Source organism: Rasamsonia byssochlamydoides, assembly GCF_041956645.1.
Source record: "Rasamsonia byssochlamydoides strain NRRL 3658 unplaced genomic scaffold VTN77scaffold_48, whole genome shotgun sequence".
In the NCBI taxonomy this organism is placed as follows: Eukaryota; Fungi; Ascomycota; class Eurotiomycetes; order Eurotiales; family Trichocomaceae; genus Rasamsonia; species Rasamsonia byssochlamydoides.
In genome coordinates, this window is record NW_027192431.1 from 80,601 (window position 1) to 96,259 (window position 15,659).

The 15,659-nt window shown below is 47.9% G+C and overlaps 4 protein-coding genes across 4 annotated transcripts; 2 read left to right on the forward strand and 2 right to left on the reverse strand.

Annotated features, from left to right (window-relative positions):
- Positions 1 to 692: 692 nt before the first annotated feature.
- VTN77DRAFT_6258 (uncharacterized protein) lies at positions 693 to 1,304 on the forward strand (the record flags this gene model as incomplete). Its single annotated transcript, XM_069422516.1, has 2 exons — positions 693 to 982; positions 1,055 to 1,304. 2 exons carry the CDS (start codon positions 693 to 695, stop codon positions 1,302 to 1,304), a joined length of 540 nt encoding a protein of 179 aa, XP_069276220.1.
- Positions 1,305 to 1,385: 81 nt separating this feature from the next.
- On the reverse strand, positions 1,386 to 3,479 carry VTN77DRAFT_6259 (uncharacterized protein; the record flags this gene model as incomplete). Its single annotated transcript, XM_069422517.1, has 6 exons — positions 1,386 to 1,706; positions 1,803 to 2,125; positions 2,178 to 2,340; positions 2,428 to 2,679; positions 2,753 to 3,133; positions 3,198 to 3,479. 6 exons carry the CDS (start codon positions 3,477 to 3,479, stop codon positions 1,386 to 1,388), a joined length of 1,722 nt encoding a protein of 573 aa, XP_069276221.1.
- A 4,582-nt stretch (positions 3,480 to 8,061) lies between these two features.
- VTN77DRAFT_6260 (uncharacterized protein) lies at positions 8,062 to 9,444 on the forward strand (the record flags this gene model as incomplete). Its single annotated transcript, XM_069422519.1, has 4 exons — positions 8,062 to 8,433; positions 8,483 to 8,768; positions 8,818 to 9,111; positions 9,170 to 9,444. The coding sequence occupies 4 exons, from the start codon at positions 8,062 to 8,064 to the stop codon at positions 9,442 to 9,444; spliced, it is 1,227 nt and encodes a 408-aa protein (XP_069276222.1).
- A 609-nt stretch (positions 9,445 to 10,053) lies between these two features.
- Positions 10,054 to 11,716, reverse strand: VTN77DRAFT_6261 (uncharacterized protein; the record flags this gene model as incomplete). Its single annotated transcript, XM_069422520.1, has 3 exons — positions 10,054 to 10,987; positions 11,050 to 11,296; positions 11,347 to 11,716. 3 exons carry the CDS (start codon positions 11,714 to 11,716, stop codon positions 10,054 to 10,056), a joined length of 1,551 nt encoding a protein of 516 aa, XP_069276223.1.
- Between the last annotated feature and the right edge of the window lie 3,943 nt (positions 11,717 to 15,659).

A 15,659-nucleotide genomic window follows, 5' to 3' on the forward strand; every position in this document is an offset into this window, starting at 1 on the left:
GGATCTAACAGCATCTTTGGATGAAATGTATGGAAGAAATGGAATCTTGGAGTTGTTGTGTTCTCCTCTAGTGTTTGAGCTCGGTCACGTCGTAGCAGGTTCATGTTAAAAGCTTGAAAGTGATTGAAAGGATTGACACTTGGACTTGCTTCTGTGGCAATGCCCTAATGATGCTGTAATCAATAGGCAAATGGGTCAGCTCGCAATCAGCGTTTCATCCTGCAATTAACAGACGCCTAGGTAGGCATAGTTAGGCCACTGTTCTCTTGTGTCTGAATTTGTATTTTTTTAATTTAAATATACATTATGTCGACATGATAATCAATCTTTGAAGATCATTCTTGGTATCCTTCAAAGGCTTCTTTGTCTACATTTTTACTTGATCCTCTATCAAAGGTAAAAGAAAGCTTCAAGCATAAAAGGTTGGCTCGATACAAAATTACTGCTTGCGGGGTAAGTTACAATACGTAACGGAAACGTGACTAGGGCGGGCATCTGGCCAATGAAGAGCCGTCTTCACTCTTATCTGAAGCGGGGATGTAACCTTGTGACAATCGCTAATCAACGACGATCAGATCATCTACTCATATGAAGGTGCATCCCTGTCCCGGCAAGAGCCTGGTTTAAACAATCATTACGGTACTGTCAGTCCCAACAGGACAAAAAGCTTCCTTCACGGCCAGGGAAGGAGCATGGCAGAACAAAACCTCCTGTTCTCCCCCTCCGTGATCTCCCCCGCCGTCGCATCCTCCTTCCCAGACGGCTACACGATCCGTCCTCTGGCGCGCGACGACTACCACCGCGGCTTCTTCCAATGTCTTCAGACGCTGACCGCGACGGGGGACATCTCCGAGGAGCAGTTCCACGAGCAGTACGACTGGATCAAGGCGAATGGGCAGGGGTGGTATTACTGCGTTGTGATTGTCGATGAGAAGAACGATCGCATCGTGGGGACGGGCGCGATGGTTGTGGAGAGGAAGTTGTACGCTTACACTCCAAGCAACGTATTCACCTACTCAGAAAGAGTGTGACTGTGCTAATCTATATGCTGCAGCATCCACAACCTCGGCACGATCGGGCACATCGAAGACATCTCCATCTGCAAGGACCACCAGGGCCAGCAATTCGGCAAGCGGCTCATACAGACGCTGGACTCGATCGCCGTCAGCGTCGGCTGCTACAAGACGATTCTGGACTGTGCGGAGCGGAATGAAGGGTTTTATGCCAAGTGTGGGTATCAGAGGGCTGGGGTCGAGATGGCGCATTACTACGAGGAGCCCAAGAGCGAGTATGAGAGGGGATAGAGGATAAAATGAATGTATAGAGGAAGTGTTGATTTGAAATAAAGACAGTTCTCATGAGATGATCTATCGACGTGATGAGTACTATAGCTTGGCATTTCTTCGCATCTTCTCTCTATCACGCAACAGCCGCCGCAGGATCTTCCCGCTGGGGCTTTTGGGGATCGTGTCCACGACTTCGACGCCCCCTTTCAGCCACTTGTACCGTGCCTTGTGCTGTTCGACATATGCCGTCACATCTCGTATGAGTTCTGCTGTGTCGGTAGTAGCACTACTGCTCCTCACGATAAATGCTTTGGGTACTTCTCCTGCTGCCTCGTCCGGTACCGGAATGACTGCCGCATCAGCAACGCCGGGATGAGTCAGGAGATGCGCTTCCAGTTCGGCGGGAGCGACTTGATGGCCCTGACAACAGGTTAGTAGAGTTGAAGTATTACTTGGCATGCTTGAGATAACACATGATCGCACAGACGATGCGATGACAAGATACTATCTACATACCTTCACCTTAATCAACTCCTTGATCCTGTCGACAACAAACACATGCTCATGCCCCTGGGCGCTCTTCCGGATGACCGCTTCATCGCCCGTCCGCAGCCAGCCGTCCACGAACGTCTCCTGAGTAGCCTTCTGGTTGTTGAGATAGCCCATCACGACAGGCGGGCCGCGCACGATCAGCTCCCCTGGTGTGTCGTATTCGGTGATCTCCGATCCATCCGGAGCGACCAGCTTCGCCTCATACCCGGGGAGAAGGGAACCGCAGGATCCGTAGAAGACATCGTGCGTGCTCGTGTGGGAGATGACGGCGGTTGATTCGGTGAGACCTGGTCGATTAGTCCTGCTTTTTCTTTTTGTTTCTACCAGGTTATCGCATACCGTATATGCCTCGAATGATCCACGACGGATGTTGCTCCTGGAGCTGCCTTGCCGTCTCAGGGCCAAGGGGCGCAGCGCCGCTATAGATCTCTCTGACGCTGCTCAGGTCGTATCGGTCCAGAACGGCCTTGTTATTGGTCATGACGATGACGGTTGGGGGGACCTGTCGACATCTAATGTGAGTATACTATGACCAAGAAACATATATCTAAACATTCATCTTGCTGCCGGCCACTCGTGATATTCATACCAATATCAACGAATTAATCTTAAACCGCTGGATCGACTCCAACAGCGTGACGAGCTCAAACTTTGGCAGGACAATAATCGAGTCGCCCCGGTACACGCCATCGTGGCAGATCACCACCAGTCCGTAGATGTGGCTTTGAGGGAGCAGCCCCAGGATCACATCACGCTGGTCTTTCCGGCGAGTCGGACTCTCGAACGCAGCCATCATGAGAACATGCGCGATGACGTTGACGTGGGAGATCATGACCCCTTTCTACATACATTCTGCATGTCAGCAATCATCTGAGTACCTCACTGTATGTGAACTGGGACTGAACAGAACTGACCGGCAAGCCAGACGTCCCACTAGAATAGCACAGAAACGCGCATTGTCGCGCCCCCTGGCCCTTTTCCCAACGCAATGGCTGCAACGGTGCCAGCTTTGATCCAGCCTCAATAAGCACATTGACGGTTTTGAACTTTCTCGTTTCCGCGGGATCGCTATCGTCGCAGACAGCGCTGTCGAGGATATAGATCCGGCTTTCAGGAATGCCGCATTTCGTCGCCGCTTCACGGGCAACACGAAGCAACGAGGTGCACGTAAAGACAGCCTTTGCTCCCGACGACTGCAACTGATGCGCCAGTTCGGAGACAGAGTAGGATGCGTTCGCGGGCGAGGCGATGCCGGACAGTCGGTGGATGGCCCAGTAGAGGGGGAGGGTATCAATCTGTGCGAATCAGTCAGAAAATCATAACACGCATACGCATATCTGTCGATATTAGGCGTCATACCGTATTCACAGAAAAGATAGCAACAACCTTGTCCCATTCCGACCCCTCGTTCGGCTCCCAGTTTAATTCCTTCGCCAACCCTCGCGCCAGCGCGTCAACCCGCTGCTTGACTTCTGCAGCGGTGTACCCACGACCTGTGATGCCGCAGACAAACGGCTGCCTGGCCGTGGCCAGCGGGGCGCGACCGTATTTGTCGTCTAGAATGAACTCGCTGATGGGGATGTCATTGGGGATGGAGTCGGCGGGAAAAGGGGGTAGCCATGCTGGAGGTTTGAAGACCATGGATAGACACGAGCGAGAAACTTAAGATATCCCTGCGAAGGAATATATGTACGTATGTACTTGAGTCGAGTACTCCGTACTGTTTATGATATTCCTAGTGGTGATGGGTGGAAGGTGTTTCGAATGAAGAACTGGCGATGCGTCGACAGGGATGCAGTCCAGTCCAGTCCTCTGAAGTAGCGTACAGGTACGTACCTGAGAACAGATCAGCAAGCAATGGATTTGGAGCTCATCGCTATATCCGTCCCCCGAATCCGAGCTGAGCTCATCATGCGGGGAAGCTTCCCCTTCTCCACATTTGCAGATCATTCGCTTCCGCTATTCGACTACCGATCCGACGTCATCCCGAGGTTATAGACCTGCGGTTCCAAGACTATGATATGGTAGCCTTCTTCGGTCGTGGCCGTTCAAAGGCAGGACAAAATAATTCGTAAGGATTAGCTGGATGAGCAATCTGTCTTGTGTTCTAGTGTACAGTAGTAACAGTCCGGAGTATTCATAGTGATTTTAAATATAATGGAACCAACATGACTGTTTTAAGAGCAAAGAAAGTAAAGGAAAAGGCTGACTAGTATTAATATGCAGGATTCAGCAGCAGCAATTTTTTTTTTCTATCATATATTCTGTTAGATATATCAACTGTCCAGGTTGATTTTCCTTGGTTGTTGAATTTCACCAAGTCCGCACGAAGCGACACTTCGGGCCCAAAAAAGTGGCCCACTTTGTATGGGAAAACAGCGCCCCTGAGGACAACCCCATACAAATTCGCTCCCCCGCAACAACTTTTATGCACCGGAACCCTTGCCTGCAATCATCCTGCCCAAACACCCTCGGAAGATCTATGTGAGGGCGAAGGGCACAGCTGCAGTACAGTCGGCAACGACTCTGGCTGCCTGCCCAATGCCGCTCTGCACACCTCTTCAGGTCTGTACACGTATGTATGTACATTCCCTGTCAGCATGCTAAAGGCTGTTGTATGTATGTGTAGGTAGCCAATAAGAAGCCCGTAAGAAGCCTAAAAGAAAGCCCAATGAAGCCTATGATAAAGCCTATGAGAAGCCCATAAGAAGCCCTTGTGAAGCCTATAATAAAGCCAATAAGAAGCTCCTATACAGCCTATGAGAAGCCATGAGAAGACATGAGAAGACATGAGAAGCTGTGAGAAGCCAATAAGATGCCCCTGCGAAGCCTATAACAAAGCCAATAAAAGAAAACACTATGAAGCCTGTAATGAAGCCTATAGGTATAACAAAGCTTACAGCAAAGCTGATAACAAGCCTATAACAAAGCCCATGAGAAGCCGCTGCGAAGTCTATAATGAAGCTGATAAGAAACCTCTGTGAAGCCTATAATAAAGCAAATAAGAAGTCTATAAGAATCCTACGAAGCCTATAATGAAGTCCATGAGAAACCCCCACAGAGCCTATGATGAAGCCAATAAGAAACCCCTATAGAGCCTATGAGAAGCCATGAGAAGCCCCCACGAAGCCTGCAACGAAGCCGATAAGAAACTCCTGCAAAGCCTACAATTGAGGTGATAAGAAACCCCTGCGAAACCTATGAGAAGCCCATGAGAAGCCCTTGAGAAGCCTATAGTAAAGTCAAAATAAAGATAACTATTTTTGACATGCTTTCTATCGACTAATGTTATATATTAAATCTTTTTAAGATTTTATATATAAGTTATCGTCTGTGTTAGTTATATCGGTGGTGGAAATGCCTGGTCGAAGTAGGCGATTGGGTCAGCCAGATGTGGGCATGAGAAACAAGGAAGATGAACATCGCATGCTGACAAATGATCTCCTTGAAGATAATGACTAAGAATCTGACTGGTCTACTGAGTGCTGACTGAAAAAATTAACTGAGGACCTGAGCTGAGAACTGTGTATTGTGATGTGTAGATGTGTTGCTGGTGAGGCTGTCAGCAAATAATCTATATTCATGACAGCGCAAGAGATGGTGCTATGTGACTACATATGCAATTAGGGGTGAATCCCTGACTACAATATAATGCACTTAGTTTTGTTTAACTTTTATAAGTTTTACTTATTATAATGGCTTCGCTATAGACTTTATAGGGGCGTTGTAGGGCTTCTGATCGGCTTCATTATAGGCTCCCTAGGGGTTTCTTTTGGCGTCATCGTAGGCTTCGCGGGGGTTTCTACGGGCGTCTTATGGGCTTTGTTGTAGGGCTGCTTCTTACTTATTACAGGCTTCACAGGGGTTTCTCATAGGCTTCTCATCTCATAGGCTTCTCATGGTGTAGTTCGGGATTCACCCCAATTACATAAGAGATCACATATGCTGAGTTTGTCCCCATCATCTATATGGATTGTGTACTGACAGCCTTATCAGCAACATATCTACACATTATATATAATACAGTTCTCAGATCAGGTTCTCAGTCACTTGTTTAGTCAGATGCTCAGTAGATCAGTCTAGTTCTTGGTCATTTGTCTCTCAGATTGGTTTGTTATTACTTGTTGAGGTTATTCTTTGGTGGTTCTCATGTCCATATCTGCCTGGCCTATTTGCCTACTTCGACGAGGCACTTCCACCACCATAGTGGGCTTTCCACAGGCTTCGCATGGGTTTCTTATCAGCTTTGTTGTAGGCTTCATAAACACTTCTTATAGGCTTTGTTATACGCTTTGCAGGGTTTCTTATGGGCTTCTCATAGGCTTCTCATAGGCTTGACATGGGTTTCTTATCGGCTTTGTTATAGGCTTCATGAGGGCTTCTTATAGGCTTTATTATACACTTTACAGTGCTTCTTATGGGCTTTATTAACGGCTTCATCATATGCTTCGTGGGGGTTTCTCATGGACTTCACATTATAGACTTCATAGCGGTTTCTTATTGGCTTTATTATCGGCTTCACAGCCGCTTCTTATTTACTTTATTATAGGCTTCATATGGGTTTCTTATTACCTTTGCTATAGGTTTTATGGGTGCTTCCTATTGGCTTGTTGTAGGCTTTGTATGTGTTTCTTTTGGGCTTTATTATGGGCTTCGCAGGGGCTTCTTATTGGCTTCCTACAGGCTTCACAGGGCTTTTCACAGGCTTTATTATCTGTTTTGCAGGGGTGTCTTATAGCTTTCTTATTAGCTTTATTATAGGCTTTGTAGGTATTTCTTATCGGCTTCAATATCAACTTCCCAGGGGTTTCTTATGGCTTCTTACGGCTTCTTATGGACTTTACGATATACTTTTCAAAAATTTCTTATGGGCTTTGTTACAGGCTTTGTGGGGGTTTCTTGGGGGTTTAACTAGCGCTATTATAGGATTTCTATTTGGCTAAATTGGGGCTTATTGGCTTCGTTATAGGCTTCGCGAGGGCTTCTTATCGGCTTCTTATGGGCTTGGTTATAGGTTTCCTGGAAGGTTCTTATCCGCTTCAATATAGGCTTCACGTGGGTTTCTCATGGGCTTTGCTATAGGCTTCGCTATTTTTTAATGCTATGGGGCCAACGCCAGTTGGTCAAAAAAAGAATTACTCGAAAACTTATTTTGTCCCTAACGTACGAAAAGTCTGCCGTACGACTGAGAAGACAAGAAAAGAAAAGGCTCTGTACACATATATATGTATGTATGTACTCCGTACACAGGTCGACATTTACTTTTTTTTTTGCCTCCACGTTGTTTTTTTCCAGCGAGTCAATTATCTGATAGTACCTCGTATGTTCAACAGTAGCTTCTTGGATCAACAACCTAGCGGCCTGTACAGACCTAACAATCCTACACTTTGAGTCTCCACCAGCCGGACTCTCGCCATGGACTACATACTCTGTACGGAAAATATGGAGGAGGTAGTACTAATAATATACGGAGTCTACGTACGGAGCATGTACCTAGGTAGATGATGATCGGAGCGATCGGTGCGAAGTAAGTTCCGTGGGTGTGGGCAGAACTAAAATAGAATTCTTGTGAAGGGTGATTAGTAATGCGCATATTGCATCTGTACATCCAAGCTGCTGCATTATTCTATCCGGTACAGAATAATTATAATTATTATTATTATTATAATGGGGAGTGATCTGCGCAGACTGGGTATCCGTATAATCATTCATATACAGAACACATACTGTATGTTCATACATCAGTGCTGTATACAACTACAGTATGTATGTCCATATCTGTATGGTGACATGTTATGTCCCCACCGTCTGTGTATTCGTCCGTTAACTCCGAGATCGAATGGCACGCCACCTTCGTTAAGCTCACAGCTTGACATCCGACTCAACTCTGTCGGAGACACCTACTGGGCAGTTGCTGCAGCAGGGCAGGCTGGGCAGCTAGCTGGTGTAACATGTCTCATCTGATGGGTGGATCCTGATCTTCCCCGCTAGGGAATCACACTCACACTCGAACTCACACATGGAGGGCGGGTCTGCGATGATGGTGAGTGGTGGACGCTGTTCTGGGAATTATTAATTGCATACATACATACATAATGTCATGGAAGACGAGTCGGCTGATCTGTTGGGCCGTGATTTTCTGGATGATATGACATCTTAAAGACGGATGCCGCCCCTCACAAGGCCTCTCAGAGGATCCTCGCTGCAGGATAAAGACTGCTCAATGACAACCCTCCCCGTCCTGATCATCGGCGCCGGCATCAGCGGCTTGACCCTGGCACAGTACCTGCGCCGCCAGGGCATCCCCTTCCGCATCTTCGAGCGCGATGCGTCCATGACCTCGCGGGTCGGAGGATGGGGTCTGACAATCCACTGGGCGCACTCGCTCCTCTGCAACATGCTGCCCGCGGAGGTCGTGCAGCGGCTGGAAGAGTCGCACGTCACGAGAGAAGCGCTCGAAACGGGTGACTATGGCCGATTCACACTGTTCGATCTCAGCACGGGCGTCGCCAAGTATAACGTTCCTGCCGCGAAGAGGATGCGGTTCAGTCGGGGGAAGCTGAGGGAGATTCTGGCCATGGGTATCGAAATTGAGGTGAGCAAAATACCCTCTCATTGAGTCACAAATGCTGACTGTTATACAGTGGTCGAAACGGTTGAAAGCCGTGGACAGCCTCGACGACATGGCCATTGCGCATTTCGAGGACGGCACCTCCGTCCAGGGCTGTCTGGTCGTCGGCTGCGATGGCTCTCGTTCTCGTCTCCGCCAGATCATGTACCCATCTTCATATCAGAATCGGCCAATTCCCGTGCGGATGCTAGGAGTCACGCCGCGCTATTCCGTCGAACAGGCTGCCGGTGCACGCGCCATTGACCCGTACTTCTTTCAAGGCACGCATCGCGAGTCTGGCGTGTATCTGTTCTTTAGCTGTACGTGCACCAGACAGAAGTATAGTCTAACTCACTGACTGGTGATCAGTCCTCGAAACACCGCACAGCTCAGGAAACCAGACGACAGACTACCTCTGCCAGATCGTCATGTCGTGGCCTACGGCAAAAGGTATCGCTATCCCAGCAAGCAATGAAGAACGCATCGCGGTGATGAGGCAACTCGCCGCGGATTGGGCCGAGCCCTTCCGGTCGCTGGTGCAAAACATCCCAGCAGACGCAGAAGCGACATCGATCAACATCGACGACTGGCTGCCGGACGCGGGGGCCCATGGACGCGGGCGGATGCTGTTGATGGGCGATGCTGCTCATACCATGACGATGTGTGCGTAACCGTCCTGTTGTCCTATATGCATACGCATACTGACATTTGGGGCATGCAGTCCGCGGAGAAGGTGCCAACCAGGCTGTCGCCGATGTCAACGACTTCGCGCTGCGACTTGCGGCGAAGCTCAAGCCTGGAAGCGACGTGTCGTTGCAAGAGCTGCGTGCACTGATCGATGAATACGAAGACGACGTGCTGAAACGCGTCCAAACGACGGTGGAGGACTCCCGGCGAGCATGTCTCCATGCGCATCATCTGGATCTGGTCGACGAGGAGAGTCCGTTGGTAGCTCGCCGACTGCAGCAAGCACGTGCCCAGCGCCAGAGCTTGTAGCGGAGGCATATTCATTCGTTCAGTTCGGCGCTATTATATTTTGTAATTTCGATACCCTCGAACTAGTTTCATGGGACTTGCTTCGACGATAGTGTTCGTCGTATAATGACAGATAAAATAACCCAACAGACTGAAGCGCCATGCTATGATCAGTGCAGTGTCCTTAGAAAGAGAAGACAAAACTCCTCATCAGACATGTAGCCAACCAAATTAATTGCTTGAGTAGACGATGAGAGAGGCTCTGCGTTGAAACGAGGCTGACTTCTTTCGAAAGGCCATCTTGGCTTTGTTCCTGCGTCATCGACAGCTTGCGGTGTGCTGCCAATTTCTACCAATACCCTTCTTTGTTCGCCAACGTCAACACAGTTCCCATGGTATAGACCCTGTGGAGGCCAGTCCACAGACAATGCGACAGAAAACAAGTAAACTCTATGACTATCAATTTATACCTATGTATATATATATTATATATACAAGCTAATGCCACCCGACACATATATATATATACAATATATATATATGTATATATATATACAATAAATATCAACAGAACAGAACATCAATCTTGATAATTGACAAATCACAAGCACCGCCCCATGTCGTCTTATCCTAATCATCACTCATCGCGGGCGCCGGAGGCAACTTCACCGCCCACAGGACGGCCGCCACGACGCCAAAAAGCCCGCTGGCCAGCATCCAGGCCAGTCCGGTCCAGAAATCGCCCAGGTCCAGACCCCACTTGAAAAACGTCGTCATCGTCGGACTGGCGAGGATCATCCCCAGCGCCTGGATGATCTCGATCACCGTGTACAGCCGCGCCGTCTGGTCGCGCTGGATCATGGTCGTGACGAGCGAGCGCGTCGTGTACACGAAGCCCGCTCCCATGGTCTGGATGACCAGGCAGAAGATCATGATGGCCGCATGCGGCGAAAGGCCGATTCCCAGCGTGCCGATGATCAGACTCGCGACGCTGGCTTTGGTCAGGATCAGGTCCTTCCGACGGCTCTCGATGCCGCGTCGTTTCATCAGGTACCACGACGCCGCTGGAAGGATCGCGCTCAACAGGATGACCATGAGGATCGACTTGAGCGATACTAGCATGTTGGCGGCTGCAATCGTCCAGCCATACCGGACGGACACGTACTGGGTGAGGAACCACGACGTACCCCGGCTGAGTCGGTAGACCAGAAAGGCGGACAGCAGCAGCATCACCTGCTTATTCTTCGTAATGAAGGAATAGGTCAATGCCGCAGACTTGATCCGGGTCCGCAGATCCTTCTTGCGCTTCTCCTTCTCGAACGGCCGGGCGTCTCCGTCGTCCGTGGATAGATCCGACAGTTCATGCGCCTGTTGGTCCGGCTTTGACGGGAAGGCATGCATCGTCTCGGGGAGCGTCAAACCCAGCAGCATGCCAAACAGGACAATCCCCCAGCCTATCAACATGGGAATCCAGGGATTCAAGACCATCAACCACGAGCTAATCGAGTTGGACAAGAATTCCGACCCCATTACCGCGACGCCGAATTGGAAGAACATGGCAGATCTAGCCGTGGTCAGCTTGGCCATTCTCGAGTATAAAAAAGGAAGAAGAGGAGAAATAACTACCTCTGCTCCTCCGTCGTCACGTCAGCCATCATCGTCCAGATAATCGCCGCCGCAACCACCAATCCACCGCCAATCAGCCACGACAGGGCGGACAACCAGACTGCCCGCAAAGGGAAGATGTTCGAAAAATACAGGGTGACCCCCGTGATGAGGATGTTGAGCGCGAAGCCGGGGATGCTCAAGAGGATAGTGGGCTTGCGGCCGATGCGATCGGCCAGCAACCCGTACGGCACCGCAAGGAGAATGCCTACCAGCATCAGCATCATCCACTGTCACCATTTATTTCGTCAACCATACTGGCCACTCCATCAAACAGCTCTCCGTAGCCCTTCACGATCGCCACCTCGCCCTGCACCTCTCGACCCTTGCACAAGCTCTCCGGAACCTGCCCATCAGTGCCGATCTGGGTCGGGTCGGTGGCCTCGTAATAACTCTTGCACGCGATCGCCTCGTAGATGCGGGTGGTGGGCCCCGACGTCATGGCATTGCCGGTCTCGACGAGGAGGATGATGGTGAAGAGCGTGATCATCAGTCGGATCCGCAGTTTCTCGCGGGACGCGGTCGAGGGGTCGGCACGGGGAGGAGCAGAGGCAGAGGCCTGATCCGCGAGGAAGGGCGCATCTTCGCGGTCTTCGAAGCGGCCGTCGTCGTGCTCGGGCTGCTGCATACTTTCGAACGGCCTCGCCGCGATCTCGTCCGTCAGAAGTGTGCCAGCTGTGTATCACACCTGGTTAATCCATATCAACAGACGAAGACTCCTTAGGTATGAAAGAGGGAGGCAACACGACTGATAACTGAGGAAAAGGACACAGCGGCGTCAGCAATAATTATCCCGCCACGCTGACTGGCCGTTTGGCCCCTGGCGCGGATCTGCCGGCTCTGCGGTCCGCTGCGAATGGCCAACTTTCTTCGGCCCCATCGTCCAGTGGCGGTGCTTGCTGCCTTAATGCCTGAGGGATATAAAGACTGGCTTCTCAGAATTCAGGAGAATGAATAATAGCCGCACAACTGCATATCCGGGCAAGGAGATCCCCCTCGTTGGTGGTTGAAAACGAGCAAAGACATGCCAAATGCGGGGTTTGCGGCGGTGACTCGTGATCTCTACGGGTCAATGACCCGCAGCCACGTCTGCACAGCTGACAGTAATGACAGTCGGACCAATGGTCAGACCACCAAGCTAAATGCCGCTTGCGGTGGCTACATGTCTTGATCGAGTGATTTTTGATGCTGAAAGGGGATGATATCAGTTTCTCGACTGGTAAGGCTGGCAGTACTAGTTCGTAAGTTTCCACCCACACCCTGTTTTCCCGCAAAACTTGATGAATTGCGTTAATTATTTCTCGACATTCATAGGTAACGAGTAATTTTATAAAGTCAAAATCACTAAATTGTATACGTATATATATTAATCGAATTTTATAATATAAGAATATTTAATCATCTCGTAGCTTAGAGGAAAAATTCGAGATATAATTTATAACTAATTTTGTAGTAAATAATCATTAAAAATAGTGACTTGCTTTTCTCATATAATAGGACCCTATGGTAATCTATTAAGCTTTTTTTCAATAGAATTCACGAATGCTATATAACAATGACTATTATTTAATAAGCCTCAATTATTATCTGAATTAGTCCGAGAAATTGAGGTATAAAGATATATGGTCTATTTTGCTAGGGCATTTTTATTTCTACGGTGTTGCCCGGAGGGGCTGTATGAGCATCTATACTCGTGCGAGTCTTTTCTTCGGAGGTTCCCTCCCTCCCTCTCTCTCTCTTTTCTCCAGTTCAGTTCTTTATATATATCGTTGTGCTATAAACCATTGCATAAAATAATCTCTCTCTGAAGTTTTGGATCCTGTTATCCTTCTCACTCACTGACAATGCCAATTCTTTCACAGTCCTAACCGACACAATACCCTTCTCATTCCAATTCTGCGCCGACATCGACTTTCTGAAGAGCAAGACACTCGCCACCCTCATTCTCATTCTCCGCAAGATCTTGAGGCAGCTGTCACCGTTACCGACACCGTCAATATGTCCGAAGCAATGACGACTAGTGTCACTACATCATCATCATCATCATCATCATCATCAAAGGTCGACCTGGACAACGAACCAAGAGAAATACATCCACATCCACATCTCGTGCAAGATTACAATGGAAGTTAATCATATCATGATGGATACGTATAGATGATACCTATGTATGATAATTGATGTGTGTGTTTGCAAGCAAGCAAGCAAAGAGCCATCAGCAACGTTCACTGAGGAGAATAATTACCTAAAATGGCAAGGCGATGGATCGAGAACGCAGTTCTAATACGTCGGGATTTGAGAGCTAACCCTAACTAAGGCTGTCGCCCCCTCCCGAGGACCCGCTAAAAGCTACCGTCTAACCTAATAAGGCAGACTAGGCATCGGATGACGTCAGTCGCTAGCAAATGTATGTTTATCTTTTATGTGTCTGTTATAGTTATTTTGTGTAGATGTTGTCACACGTCGACTACAATTTGATGTGTGTACAATACAGAGGCCCATTACGCGGTACGAAATTTAGAGGATACTCTTTTTATATTTCCGCTTCGAGTTTATAAATATACAGACTGTGTATGTCAGCCTGTACTATTAACAGGAAATTGTAGGACGTAACTGTCATCAATACAGAAACCAAGTCATCAAGATTAATACAGCGCTCAAATTAGCTACTTAACAATTATTTCCAGAAGATAAAGAAAGATGCATCTCCTACGAACCTGACTTGTGCCGAAATCTAGGCTGATTCTGTAGAATTCTCATGATTTCTGATCTCCGACATCCTGCAGGGAGGCGAGACCTTTGTCAGGTTGGTGTCCTCAGACGATGGGCAGAGGCCTCAGGCACCAATAAAAAGAGCCAAATTCAAACTCACAACGTCACATTCTTCCAATTTGTTAGGTCCAGTTGGTTGTTGTCCACCATGTGAGCGACCTCGGCACTATCTGCATTGATGGACTCAACAATCCAAGTAGCAATATAATGACCTGGTTTGTAGCTGTGAGGGCATTATAATGTTTGTTCTTGCAAGAGGGACAAAACTGTAGGAAGAGGATGATGATCAAGCGGAGGATGATAGAGAGCTATACAGTATAGAGAAAGAAGAATAAGTCAGTCCTAGGACTGCGAAAAAAAAATGTAACTTGCAATCCAAGATTAATATTCTGTCTCGATGACTTACTCAGGAGAATACATATCCATGTTTAGCGGTTCAAACAATATCAACAATCATAACAAGATATTTATCCCCCACGATGAGCTCGCACCTCAACGCGGTGCTGGGGTCTAGTAGTCCATATATTTATATCGATGAAGCTAAGATGAGCTCCTTACGATCGAATCGACTTCCCCCTTTTGATCAGTCACTGTTTCCAACAAATTAAGACAAACCTCCTTTTACTTTGATATTGCTTTCCTAATACCCATTATTATAAGGCTATCAATTAATTATCAATAATAAATATACTCGAGTCATTGCTATTCTACCAATCTTATAATAATGGCAAAGTAGACAATTATGAGCTGGTTTAAAACTCCTAGGTACTAATACTATCTCGTCTCATTACCCTTACTAGGTAGGGTAAGATGGTTATAGGAGATATACAATATCTTCTTGCTCTATATAAAAATCAAGGCCTCATAGATAACACCTAGTCACAATACCATTTAAGAAGGATAGAAGGTGGATAAGCAATTAGCTAGAATAGATTAATTTCTCTTTTCTCCTATTATTATACCCGATTAATAAGAAATAGTCATTAACCAAAATACAAGGAGGAGCAATAAGCGGGTAGGAGTATTAGTAATTCTACTCTTATGGGTAATGCCTTTTCTAAGGAGAAAGGCTAATAATTACCCTAATAGGATTATACTGGACTACATAAAGAAGGCTCTAGACTTCAGCTGGCTATACTGATCTGTATTGATCATAGAGGGGCTCCTATATCCCGGCTTGTAAAATATAAAAAAAACCGCCCTTGCCGATACATCTATCTACAATTATCATTAAGTCAACTCATCTTGACTGGAAATCATAGGACGTAGCGACTACACCAACCACATCAGTCATGGTCACACCAATGACACACACATGCACACGCACACGCAGAGGGAGGGAGGGAGGGAGAGACTCAAACTCACAACATCAAATTCTCCCGATCCGTCAAATCCAGCTGGTTATTGTCCACAACATGAGCGACCCTGGCCCCGTACGCATCAACATACTCAACAATCCCGGTTGCGAGGATCTGGTTTGCGGCTGCGAGGGCGTCCCGGCGTTTGTTCTCGCGTGAGAGGTAGAAGCGCAGGAAGAGGATGATGATTGATGGGAGGATGACGGAGACCTATGTAGACAGGAAGACAGGACAGGCAGGAATAAGAGTGAGTCAGTCAGTCCAACACAAAAAGGAAGAGAAAACGAAAATGGCCATACAATAAGCAGGATGATCCACGTCGGTCGATACCGCGGCTAGAAGTATAAACATTACATTTAGCTCGCAATCCATCATCTGTCTCGACAAGACAAACCTTCCATTCAGGTACAAACAGCTGCGGCGAAATGATATTCCCCAGTC